This window comes from Danio aesculapii, chromosome 6, assembly GCF_903798145.1.
Source record: "Danio aesculapii chromosome 6, fDanAes4.1, whole genome shotgun sequence".
Taxonomy (NCBI): Eukaryota; Metazoa; Chordata; class Actinopteri; order Cypriniformes; family Danionidae; genus Danio; species Danio aesculapii.
In genome coordinates this window covers 12,198,922-12,211,715 of record NC_079440.1, presented here as the reverse complement: position 1 = coordinate 12,211,715, position 12,794 = coordinate 12,198,922, and the positions used below count along the sequence as shown (strand labels likewise).

The 12,794-nt window shown below is 38.4% G+C and overlaps 1 protein-coding gene across 2 annotated transcripts in view; it reads left to right on the top strand.

Annotated features, from left to right (window-relative positions):
- cdk15 (cyclin-dependent kinase 15) overlaps positions 1-12,582 on the top strand; it is a 45,286-nt gene extending 32,704 nt beyond the window's left edge. For both annotated transcript variants that reach the window (XM_056459536.1, XM_056459535.1), the window contains 10 exons: positions 178-257; positions 1,460-1,554; positions 1,636-1,698; positions 1,782-1,905; positions 3,097-3,217; positions 4,515-4,608; positions 4,694-4,757; positions 11,080-11,128; positions 11,310-11,452; positions 11,693-12,582. In XM_056459536.1, coding sequence (XP_056315511.1) covers positions 178-257; positions 1,460-1,554; positions 1,636-1,698; positions 1,782-1,905; positions 3,097-3,217; positions 4,515-4,608; positions 4,694-4,757; positions 11,080-11,128; positions 11,310-11,452; positions 11,693-11,805 — 946 coding nt within the window. In that variant the 3' untranslated portion in view covers positions 11,806-12,582. The remainder of the gene's footprint in view (positions 1-177; positions 258-1,459; positions 1,555-1,635; positions 1,699-1,781; positions 1,906-3,096; positions 3,218-4,514; positions 4,609-4,693; positions 4,758-11,079; positions 11,129-11,309; positions 11,453-11,692) is intronic.
- The last annotated feature ends 212 nt before the right edge of the window (positions 12,583-12,794 follow it).

Below are 12,794 nucleotides of genomic sequence, written 5' to 3'. Positions count from 1 at the left end.
TTTTGTAATATATAGTTATACTGCTTTTTGACCACCACAACCACCAAAAAAAAAAAGTGGGAACCTTTAAAATAGCAAAATAGGGACACTTTAAATGTGTATTTTCTACATATATTCTGCTATAGGATGTGCAGGTACATTGTGGATCATGTTGAGTTTTTTCTGTGTTTCGGACAGGATAAATGGTCATCTTGTGGCTTTAAAGGTGATTCACATGAAAACTGAAGAAGGAATTCCATTCACAGCTATCAGAGAAGGTACGATCACACACAACCAAGAAAGAGAAGTGCTTATACACACTCAGGGCACTATGGGGTAAGATGTGCCAGAATGCATTTCCATGAGAACTGCACATAATCTAAATCAAGAGAACTGAATGACTGAAGGTTTTTTTTTCATATCTGTATATTAAATTAAAAATATTTACTGTAAATTCCAATAATATTTATATTTTTTTAATCAAACAACATTGTAGAATGTAAGTTTTCAATATCTTGCTGATTTCACTTTTTTATTAAAAAAACTGCTTATACTGGTTAGGTATGTTCTGAAGCATTGCTGCTGGTTTCTGTTTGGGAACAGCATATGAAAAGCACTAACCAGCACAAACCAGCAGGCATGCTTCTACCTAACCACGAGATGCTGTTTTGTGTTCAAAATGTAGGGTTTACGACAAATTCCTATTTGTAGAGGACAACCAAACTGGTCTAATGGTCTAATTCGATTCAGTGGTCTATGCTAAACTTCTACTATACTAAGACAATGGTAAATGAAAAGCTGCAGCGCTGTTAACTAGCCAGAATCAGAGTATAGTTCCTATATTGACTATAGCAACTTCTCATTTTCCATCGCTCTTAGCACACAATCTAAATACACAACAGTCAAGCTTAAAAAAAGAAATTTTTCAAAATTTGTTTAGAAATTTTTGAGTGAGATGCTAATGGTCTAATTTGATTCAATGATCTATGCTAAGCTAAGCTAAAAGTGCTCCAACCAGACCCTGAGATAGGCTGAATGGATTCAAAAATTTCTAATTTAATTTCCAAAAATGTTCCTTTAAGCTATGAATATGCAAACCCATTTTAAAAAAAATGTGTTTAAAAGACATCTAGTAGATGTCAAAACAGAGATATTGGCTAAAACAAGGCTAAATTTGGGCTGTCAGTGAAAATCTATAGACATCTAACAATAGTCCAAAACTAGACTTGTCATCAAATACACAGATTAGACAGAGTTAATATGTGTAGTCATTCATATTTGTGTATTTGATGACTAGTCTATTTTTAGACTAATATTAGATGTCTACTAGATGCTGTTTTGTGTTCAAAATGTATTGTTTACGACAAATTCTTATTTGTAGAGGACAACCAAAGTGACAAGTGGCACATCTTACCCCATTCTCCCCTGCATTGTGCAATTGTTGATGCTCTGTGCCAGTGTTATCTGTCTTTATCCACAGCCTCCTTGTTAAAAGGCCTTAAACATGCCAACATAGTCTTGCTTCATGACATCATCCACACGAGAGAGTCTCTCACCTTTGTCTTTGAGTATGTGGTGAGTCTAAGACACAAAAAGTCACCTTTCAGGTTATTTTGTCAATCTGTTTGTCATATTTAACATCTTTCTGTCTCTCAGCAAACAGATTTGGCTCAGTATATGATTCAGCATCCTGGTGGACTTCACTCCTATAACATCAGGGTAAACAAACATGCACAGTCACACAAAAAAATAAAATGTGACAAAATATGCAAGGTTTTCCAGTCACTCTGTTGTTTCTTCAGCTCTTCATGTTTCAGCTGCTGCGAGGGTTGTCTTACATTCACAGCAGAAGAATTCTGCACCGAGACCTCAAACCTCAGAATTTGCTCATCAGCTATCTGGGAGAACTTAAACTTGCTGATTTTGGTAAGTTTCGCTTAAAGGAACACTGCAAATCTTTTGGAAATAGGCTCACTTTACATCTCCCCTAGAGTTAAAAGGTTGAGTTTTACTATTTTTATCCATTATTATAATCTTTGGGTCTGGAGGGAGCACTTTTAGCTTAGCTTAGCATAAATCATTGAATCAGATTAGACCATTAGCATCCTAAATTTGGCCTTGTTTAACAAATATCTATATGTTTGGACATCTATTAGACATCTTTTAAACACACGTTTTTCAATATGTTTGAATGTGCATAGCTTAAAGGAACTTTTTTTGGAAATTTGAAAATGTACAATAGTTAGCACTTTTAGCTTAGCTTAGCCTAAATCATTGAATCAGATTAGACCATTAGCATCTTATAAAAAAATTATAATAAGAGTCTTGCTCATTTTCATATTTGAAGCTTGATTATTCTGTAATTATATCTTGTACTAAGACCATGGTAAATGAAACACTGCAGTGCAATTAGCTAGTTAGCTAGCCAGAATAGTTCCTAGCCATATTGATCATGGCAACTTTTCATTTTCCATCAGTCTAAACACACAATATAACTACGCATTAGTCAAGATTTAAATAGGAAAATGATCAAAACTCTTTATGGAAATTTTCTGAGTAAGATGCTAATGGTCTGATCCGATTCAATGATCTATGCTAAGCTAAGCTAAAAGTGCTCCCGCCAGACCCAGAGATAGGCTGAATGGGTTAGATTTTCTACCTTCATTTTCCAAAAAAAGTTGTGTGTTCCTTTAAGCTATGCATTTGCAAACCCATTTTAAAAAATGTGTTTAAAAGACATCTAATAGATGTCCAAACAGATATATTGGCTAAAACAAGGCTAAATTTGGGCTGTCAGTGAAAATCTAGTAGATGTCTAAGAATAGTTCAAAACTAGACTATAGTCATCAAACAGACAAATTATACAGACTTTACATGTGTAGTCATTCATTATTGTGTATTTGATGACTAGTCTATTTTTGGGTAATTGTTAGACGTCTATTTGATTTTCAGTCACTGCCCAAATTTAGCCTTGTTTCTGTCTAGACTTCTATGTTTAGATGTCTGTTAGGCTTCTTTTAAATAAAAAAATGCTGGGACCCCTCACACACTTGACCATAAAAGAATGTGTTTATATTAATGTGAAATTAAGCTATGATGCGCCTATTGTTTCTCCAGGACTGGCCCGATCGAAGTCCATACCATGTCAAACATACTCTGCTGAGGTGGTGACTTTATGGTACCGTCCACCAGATGTTCTCATGGGCTCCACAGATTACTCCACAGCCCTGGACATCTGGTGAGTCCCTGTACACACACACACACACGCACACACACACACACAGACACACACACACGCACGCACGCACACACACACACACACACACACACAGTCATCTTAGTTAGGCTCATAACAGTGAGAGCAACATTAATCCAGGATTAGTGGCATGCAGTGGTTGTTCTTAAAGTCCTGACAGTTTGTTGGGGTATTTCTTTTTATATTATTTGAAATATTTCGATTACACCTAATGTTTAAACAGCCAACATAAAAAAGACTATTGTAATTTATAGTAAATACTACAGTCTTTTTGAACCATTCTATAGTAACTGTAGTATATTAAAAGACATATACACTATCTGACAATTCTTGTTGTCGTTCCCAGTTGTAAGAGCAACAAATAATAACTTCTCGACTTCTAGTTGATCATTTTGAAAAGCGGCAGAAGGTCGATTTTTCAAAGTTCCTGAAAATGAAGAAGGTTAAAGTGCTGCAGGATTGGCCAGCCCAGTCACCAGATGTCAACATCATTGAGCATGTCTGGGGTAAGATGGAGGCATTGAAGATAAATGCAAAGAATCTTGATGAACTCTGGGAGTCCTACAGGAACGCTTTCTTTGTCATTCCAGATGACTTTATTAATAAGTGATTTGAGTCATTGCAGAGATGTATGGATGCAGTCCTCCAAGCTCATAGGAGTCATACACAATATTAGTTCTTTTTCATCAGCACCATGACTTTATATTCTATACTGTACATTACTGTTAAGTGACAAGACTTTAGTCTAAGCAAAGTCAGACCTTACTGGGCAAATTAAATAAATAAAAATCAAGACATGATCATATTTTAGTTGGATAAAATAATCATAATCTCAAGGCCTTTGCCTTTCATATAAGACACTTCTGATACCAAATGATCTAGAAGTCAAGTTATTATTAGTTGATACTAAAACTTGGATAGGCGACAAGACTTTTGTCAGGTTTATACTGTATCTAGAGAATTGAACATAATTTCACGCATATTTTGACATATTAACAAAGATTTTTGAAACATTACAGCAGACACTTTACTTGCATTTTATATTCATTCTATGTTCACAAATCACTTTTGAATCTATAATCTGATGTGGACACGATGCTGGGTTCCACACAATTCCTTCATGTTGTCCCAACACAAATCGATTAATTTAATTATTTTTTCAAATTTAAGTAGATTGAACATAAAACAATTAAGTTGTTAAAAAAACAAGTGTTGATTCAGCTCATTTTAAATAAGTAGCAAGCTGCAAAAATAATTGTTTGCGTGTGTGTATCTTCAGGGGAGCCGGCTGCATTTTCATAGAGATGCTACAGGGGTCACCAGCGTTTCCTGGAGTCGCTGATGTTTTTGAGCAGCTGCTGAAGATTTGGACAGTGAGTCTTCTATAATTATATGGACTTTCTCTTCTATTAACATAATTGTACTCATCTCTTTGTGTTATTCATCTTTCCTTCTGAGGTCATTGGTGTCCCGACTGAGGAGATCTGGCCTGGTGTCAGTGATCTGCCGAACTATAAACCAGGTGTGTGTGTCTGTATTCTCAGATGTGTCAGCTATGATATAACATAAATGTCATTCATGTGGTAACATCTAAATCATATTATTTATGGCATTTAAAAACATTTTGTTTGAATTAAATTCACTGTAATGTTACAGTCATGAAAGTAATAAAAGATCAGTAAAAACTACATCCTAAAAGGGACAGTTCACCCAGAAATGAAAATCCTGCACTCGTTTACTCACCCTTCGCTTGTTCATTCATTCATTCATTCATTCATTTATTCATTCATTCATTCATTCATTCATTCATTTTCCATCGGCTTAGTCCATTATTTACCAGGGGTCACCACAGCAGAATGAACCGCCAACTATTCTTGCAGATTGTAAAAATTTTTTTAAAAATTTCCATAATCCTTTCCTTTCACTTTTTCTTGTTCACTCAACTCAGTGCACGGACCTAAAATTATTTGTCAGTAATACAAAAACATTTAGTTGGGTTAACAAGATTATTTATTAGTTTTCTGGAGAGATGAACTACTCTGTAACAAAACTTTTTAAGTTGTGCCAACTGAACATTTTTTGTCTGCAGAACTGGAATGCCTGAAGTTGAGTGAACAAAAAACATAATCCTTATTTCCTTTTGTTTTTTTCTCATGTCCTCATTCATTCATTCGTTTTCTTTTCGACTTAGTCCATTTATTAATCAGGGGTTGCCACAGCGGAATGAACCGCCAACTTATTCAGCATATGTTTTACACAGCGATGCCCTTCCAGCTGCAACCCAACATTGGGAAACACCCATACACTCTTGCATTCACACACATACACTATGGCCATTTTAGCTTATTCAATTCACCTGAACTGCAAGGCCTTGGAAACCGGGGCACCCGGAAGAAACCCACGCGAACACAGGTAGAACATACAAATTCCACACAGAAATGCCAACTGACGCAGCCGGGGCTCGAACCAGCGACCTTCTTGCTGTGAGACGATCGTGCTACCAACTGTGCCACCGTGACGCCCTTCTCATGTACTCAACTTTTGAAAACATTAGCTGGACTGACCTAAAATATCTGAAGTTGAGTGAACAAAAAACTCATTTGGAAATTGGTACTAAGAAATAATACATTACTAGAACAAACAAACATAGTTCAATTGAAAAAAAAAAACTAAAACAGAGACAAATGTTAACAAAACATAAAATTAGAAACAGGACAGGAGGCAAAACAACAATAACGGTAAACAACACAAGGATCAAAACATGGCAGGACAAACTTTGTATTGCTTCACAGGGAAAAACAAGACTCAGCAAAGAGTCTGTGTGAGTAAGATGTCTTTATAGTCCTAGTAATCAGTCCATCATGAGCTTCCAGCTGTGCGTGTGTGTAATCAGAAACTGATTCCTCCATCTGAATTATGCTGCAGTCACATTAATGTTTGTGCGTGTGAAATTCTGTCGTACAGCACTGCGAAAAGGGGCAGGATTAAACAAGATGATTAGACTTTTTAAAAAAGCGAGCGTTTGGTCCATGTTTTAAATTTCTGTCCAGAGAGGTCATGTTTTGATCTTTGATTTGTCTCACGCAATCACGTGATGCGATTTCGCAGGTCACAGTTCACTAAGCTTGAACTTTCCAAAGCAGCGAACTGCGAAACTTGTCACACGAGCTTGCGTTTTCGGTCTGACGCATTGGCATGTGTACGAATCGAGGTCTATGGGGAGAAAAGGCTAGTGTGATTGCAGCTTTATAGTTTGAGCATTTGATTTCTCATTTAATTATTAATGGATTTTACTGAGTTGTTCATAAAAATTAAACATCAAATACATTTGATTTCTCTTTTGATAATGCATTTTGATTTATTATTCGATCGTTTGAGCGTTTGATTTATCATTTAGGTAGCTGTTTTGAAAGTTCGATTTATTATTTGATCTATTTAAGCATTTGAATTTTCATTTTCATTTCTGTTAGGAAAAAACATCCGTATACATATATACATGTCAGTTAAATACAAGTAAACACTCCACATGCGCTAAGAGTTTCTTTTAAAGAGCGAACTGGGTAAATGTGCTATGGAAATTCACATAAAAATTCATTCTGCAGCTGTGAGATAAATGACAAATAAATAATCATTTCAGATTACTTTAGCATTACTGCAGTAGTATTTTGTTGTTGTTGTTGTTAATAATAATGACATTAATGTTATTATTGGTGTTACTATTGTCCTAATAATTGTACTATTACTGCCATTGTTGTTAGGGTTAGAAATACTGCAACCTTTATTTTTTCAGGTGAGGAGGTCTGAGATTAACTCAACTTAAAGTAACAAGTTAGCAGAAGCTTTTTTGGGTGAACTTGCAATGTTTTGCTCACAAAACTAATCTAAGAAGGTTAATTAAATGTCTTAAATGTAGTCATGCAGACATTTTTACTTTTTTGCTGACATTTTTGCAAAACCAACAAAAAAAACAAACAAACAAGGAATTTCACCTTTTTTAAGGTGGATTTTTTACAGTGCATGTTTTATGCAGCGGATGCCCTTCCAGCCACAACCCAGTACTGGGAAACACCCATAAACTCTCACATTCACACTACAGCCAATTTAGTTTATTCAATTCACCTATAGCGCATGTCTTTGGACTGTGGGGTAAACTGGAGCACCTGGAGGAAACCCATGCGAACACGGGGAGAACATGCAAACTCCACAGGGACATGCCAACTGGCCCAGGGACGTGAACCAGCAACCTTCTTGCTTTGAGGCGACCCCTGATAAATAAAGGACTAAATGAATGAATTAATGAATGAATTTGACAAAACTGTGTTGTCTTTGTAATTGTTTGTTCTCAATGAAAGCAGAGATCTTTGTTAATATTATGAGCAAAACATCTAAAAATGAAAGAATTAAGACATTTTTAACAGCCGCAATGGGCTTATTTGCGGGCCAATATTAGTGGAGGGCACTGTATTTGTGTGTGTGTGTATGTGTGTGTTTGGCTCTATGTGGGTGTAAGCTTGCTGCCAAGGGCCTGTCGTTTCAATAACATGCAGTCATACAAAACAGAAACACGCTAGAGCAAATTCACAGAGTTGTGCTGAAGCTGTGTTTCCAGTCGAAATCTTTCTGTGTGTGTTTAGGTGTTCTGTTCGCGGTTGTGTTGGCCACGAGATGACTTGACACCTTTGAGTCAGACACAAACACACACCTTCACACACTCCTGGAGGACGGGGGTCCGTGTCTTTCCATCGCAGTGCTGGAAATACAGTGTAAACTCATTACACAGGTGCACAAATGAGCAAAGTGAGGCGGTTTTGGGAAGTTTGCCTCATTTGGAGTGTGTGGCCACTGATGGAGATGCTGTGTGTGTGTGTGTTGGGTAGGGAAACCGCTGGCAGGCCATATGGGGTGTCTGTTTTGTGTATGTGTGTGTGTGTATAATGTAATCTATAATGTATATATAAAACACATTATAATATATTTAATGTGTATGTGTATATATATATATATATATATATATATATATATATATATATATATATATATATATATATATGTATATACATAATATGGTTCCCAGTGATGGGATGCATCTGGAAGGGCATCCGCTGCATGAAACATATGCTGTATAAGTTGGCAGTTCATTCTGCTGTGGCAACGCCTGATTAATAAAGGGACTAAAAATGAATGAATGAATATATAATATGCATTTTCAGTGGTTCAGGGGTTGGCACTGTCGACTCACGTCAAGAAGGTTGCTGGTTCGAGTCCCAGCTTGTTCAGTTGGCATTTCTGTGTGGAGTTTGCATGCTCTTTTCTTGTTCCCATGGGTTTCCTCCGGTTGCTCCGGTTTCTCCCACAGGTCCAAAGACATGCGCTATAGGTAAATTGAATAAACTAAACTAGCCGTAGTGCATGAGTGTGAATGTGAGAGTGTATGGGTGTTTCCCAGGACTGGGTTGCAGCTGAAAGGGCATCCACTGCATAAAAGCTGATTTATACTTCTGCTTCAAGTAATCGGCGTGACCCATGGTGCATGCCTTGCGTGTAGCTGTGCATTTATACTTCTGCGTGCTGTTTGTGTTGCTCTGCAATAACACTTTTGAAACGCTAGGTGGCGGTAGGTTTTTATGTTCCTGTGTGTTGAGATTCTTTGCTGGTGTTTTGTTTTTTCTGAACGCTACCTTAATGTACAAGTAGCTAAAACTCGCTCATTCATAGGCGGGAACCGGCGGACGTGCAACAACTTTAATCATAAGGTTAACACGTCAGCCTTGCGCATCAGCGTTGGCGTCAGCTGTGCGCTGTTTGTGTTGCTCTGCAATAACACTTCCGAAATGATAGCTGGCAGTATGTTTTTACGTTCCTCCGTGTCGAGTTTCTTTGTGGGTGTTTAGTTTTTTCTGAGCGCTACAAGTAGCTAAATCTTGCTCATTGAGAGGCGGGAACCGGTGGACATGCAACAACTTTAATCATAAGGTAAACACAAAACAAATGCTTCTATGTGGACGTGTAAATTTTTTGAGATGTGCGCATCAGCGTCGAAGCATACGTGTGCATTTGACGCAGAAGTATAAATCAGCCTTAAAACATATGCTGGATAAGTTGGTGGTTCATTCCACTGTGGCGAATCCTGATAAATAATCATGATTTATACCTCTGTGTCAAGCGCACACGTATGCATCGGCGCAGCCTTCGCGTGGTCGCATAGCCCTCGCTATGGCTGACACCGACGCTGACTTGCACCTCTCAAAAAATGTAACTACACGTGCAACAATGTGTAGTGGAAGCTCTGTGATTGATTGGCTTGGTAGCGCTGACGAGCGTGGGCAGTTCTGAGAGCTGCAAGATAGAGTGAGTGTTTACAAGTGTCGAGTCCCCTGAAGGAGCTTCAGATGTAAAGTTTTGTTTTGTGTTTACCTTATGATTAAAGTTGTTGCACATCCGCCAGTTCCTGCCTCAAAATGAGCGAGTTTTAGCTACTTGTACATTAAGGTAGCGTTCAGAAAAAACAAAACACCAGCGAAGAAACTCGACACACAGGAACATAAAAACACTGAAAAGTGTTTCAGAAGTGTTATTGCAGAGTAACACAGACAGCACGCAGAAGTATAAATGCACAGCTATGTGCAAGGCAGGCGCTGTGGGTCATGCCAATCACTCGACACAGATGTATAAACAAAGACTCTAGAATACACAAGACGTGTCACTCGTGACAAAATGTAAAGGTCAATATGGCAAATGAAGCCCCTCCTTCTAGTACAGGAGCCAATCATCGATCGATATATTGCGAATAAAGCCCGCCTACTAGTACAGGAGGCAATCATCGATCGCTACAGTCTGACGATACTCCAGGGGAGGGGCTTGGACCAGACGTGAGTTTATGCAGATTTTGTGTGATTCAGACATTAAGAAATGAAACTAAAGAGAAGAGTTGTTGTTTAATTTTATTGGTGATTCCTAATATGGAATTCAATCTCTTCAAGCTTGGCCAGCAGTTTCTGAGTATTTGATGTTTTCCTATTCAAACAGAATACAGCATACTGCCCGAGAGGCGTTTCAAAGATGGCCGGCGAGTGAAATAAATGACCTGTCTTAAAGGGGCTTTGGTATAAATCAGCATTAAGCCGAAGGAAAATGAATGAATGAATTTGAATCTCTATCTACCTCTGTAAGGTATTTTCTTGACTCTGAAAAACATTTGAGTTCAAAAATATATTTTATTGTGCCTCACAGTTGTATAATATATATATAGCATATTTTAGCCAGAGTTTTTATTTATTTATTTATTTATTTTCTACCATATGAGTGTGGGTTTACTGAAGCCGGCCGGCTCTAGATGTATGTGTATATACAGTGTGCTGTAGAGAAGCTGGCTGAACCGGCTGTGGTCTCTCAGGTATATGCAGGTGTGCTAAAGCCTGAGTGTGGTCTCAGGTTTCAGCCAGGAATGACCGGGTGGCCTGACACTGACAGAAGGACACTCAGAAAAGCAGTTCTTTATAGCAAGAACCATTTTTACTTTTATAAGGCCCTTCAGTGGTTTGCTATGGGGGGGCGGGGGGGGGGGGGGGGGGACCAACCATTCTGGAAGTGAACTACTCCTTTAATAATGATGACTGTTGGAGCTTGCTGTAGCCCCAGTCACCACTCCCTTTCACTGCATGAAAAAGAGCAGCTTGAACATTCTGCCAAACATCTCTTTTTTGGAAGTCATGCAGGTTCGGAACAACGCAAAGAAGTGTAAGCAATGAAGATTGTCTTAACGTGCTGAGAGAAGACACCCGATCAGAGCTGGATGATTTGGTGGTCTGTTAAGCTTTAAAAAAGGTGTCTTTGTGTTCCTATAGAGTGGTTCCTGCCCTGCAAGCCCCAGCAATTCCGAGATGTCTGGAAAAGGTAAGACCAGTTCATGCGTGTATGCTCGTGCGCGTATGTGTGTGTGTCTTGGCTCCAAGGGGGAACAGAAGGGTTTTTGTATAGAAGTCTTCAGCCACCCCCACACTAATGGATGTCTGACCCATAGCTCTCTCTCGCTCTGTGTGTGTGTGTGTGTGTGTGTGTGTGTACACTGGCTCAGGCTCTCTCAGTTACCTTATAAGACGGAGGATCTGGCCCAGCAGATGCTGATGATGAATCCAAAGGACAGGATTTCAGCCCAGGATGCATTGCTGCACCCATATTTCAACACTCTTCCACCTCCGTTAATGCATCTAAGGGACAGTAAGTGCCGGAGAATTTCACTATACAAGCGGAATGCACGCCATTCCAGCTTCAAAGGTTAATCCGGTCCCGTTACAGGCCAGATCAAAGCCAAATCCTTCTTAGTTACTGTCAAAGCTGGCAACCTTTTTCAACACCGACTCGAGATGAAAAGAGATTATGCAATCTTAGAAACGTCGGTTTCCTGCTGTCTCTTTGTATGTGCTGTCGTTTCTCTGACCTGCTCTCTTTCTCTGTCAGCTGTGTCCATCTTTAAGGTGCCGGGCGTGAGGTTGGAGTCGGAAGCGAGGGATATCTTCAGCCCCAGTAGACGAACGAAGACGCCTCTTGCTCCACTGGCCAAATGCTGGTGAAAGACTCTCTTCTGTAAATAGTTGGTGTGCTTGTTAAAACCAAAAAACACACCAGCATGAGTAAACGTGACAATAGCTATGTTTCCATCCATCTGTTTTAAAGCTCATAAAACCCTGGACTCAATTTTCAGGCATTTTAACAGATTTGTCTGTGTTGGTGCTAACGTCAACGCTAGCATCTGTTAGCTTCAACTATAGATAATAGTTTGAGAATTTTGAGCTTTTCCCCCCTATTTTCATATTCTGGGTTAAAAATCTATATGATCCGTGATACTTGTGGGGATGTAGCATAGGACTGCGAGTATAATAATATGCCGATATCTAATTATTATTCAGTTTTCTTATTCTACACTTAAAAAAATTATTTTGCTGCTTGATCAAACTACTTATTTAAAATGAGCTAAATCAACCCAACCCAACTTAATTTTTTTATCTTCAATTCATTTAAATTCTTAAAAACAATTAAGTTAATTTAATCCATTTGTATTGGGACAACATGAAGGAATTGTGTGGAACATACAGTGTATGAGAGCTGCTTTTGAATTAATAGTCAAGCCATGAGACTGTTAGGCTTTAACGAAGGGTTGCAGTGCTGGCTGTGTCAGAAGTACCAACGTCTACAAGTTATTTTTAAATTACTACTAATGATTTTTAAATTTAGGCACACACATAAAGGGACCGAATATAGCCAATAATGTAGATGCAGCCTTTAAACTCTCCAGTGTCCATGTAAGCACTCCTGTAAAACTGTGATCATTACAACCAATCACAGTCATATCTGTGGAGCAAGTGAACACAACGGCCAATCAGCATTGTTCATGAGTCCACTCATCAGCGCTCCAAATGCTGCTTTTTCTAAACTTCACTGCGCTCTCAGAAATAAAGGTATGCGAGCTGTCACTGGGGTGGTACCTTTTTGAAAGGTTTAATTTTGTACCTAAAAGGTCCATATTAATACCTCAAGGGTACATATTAGTAACTAAAAAGTA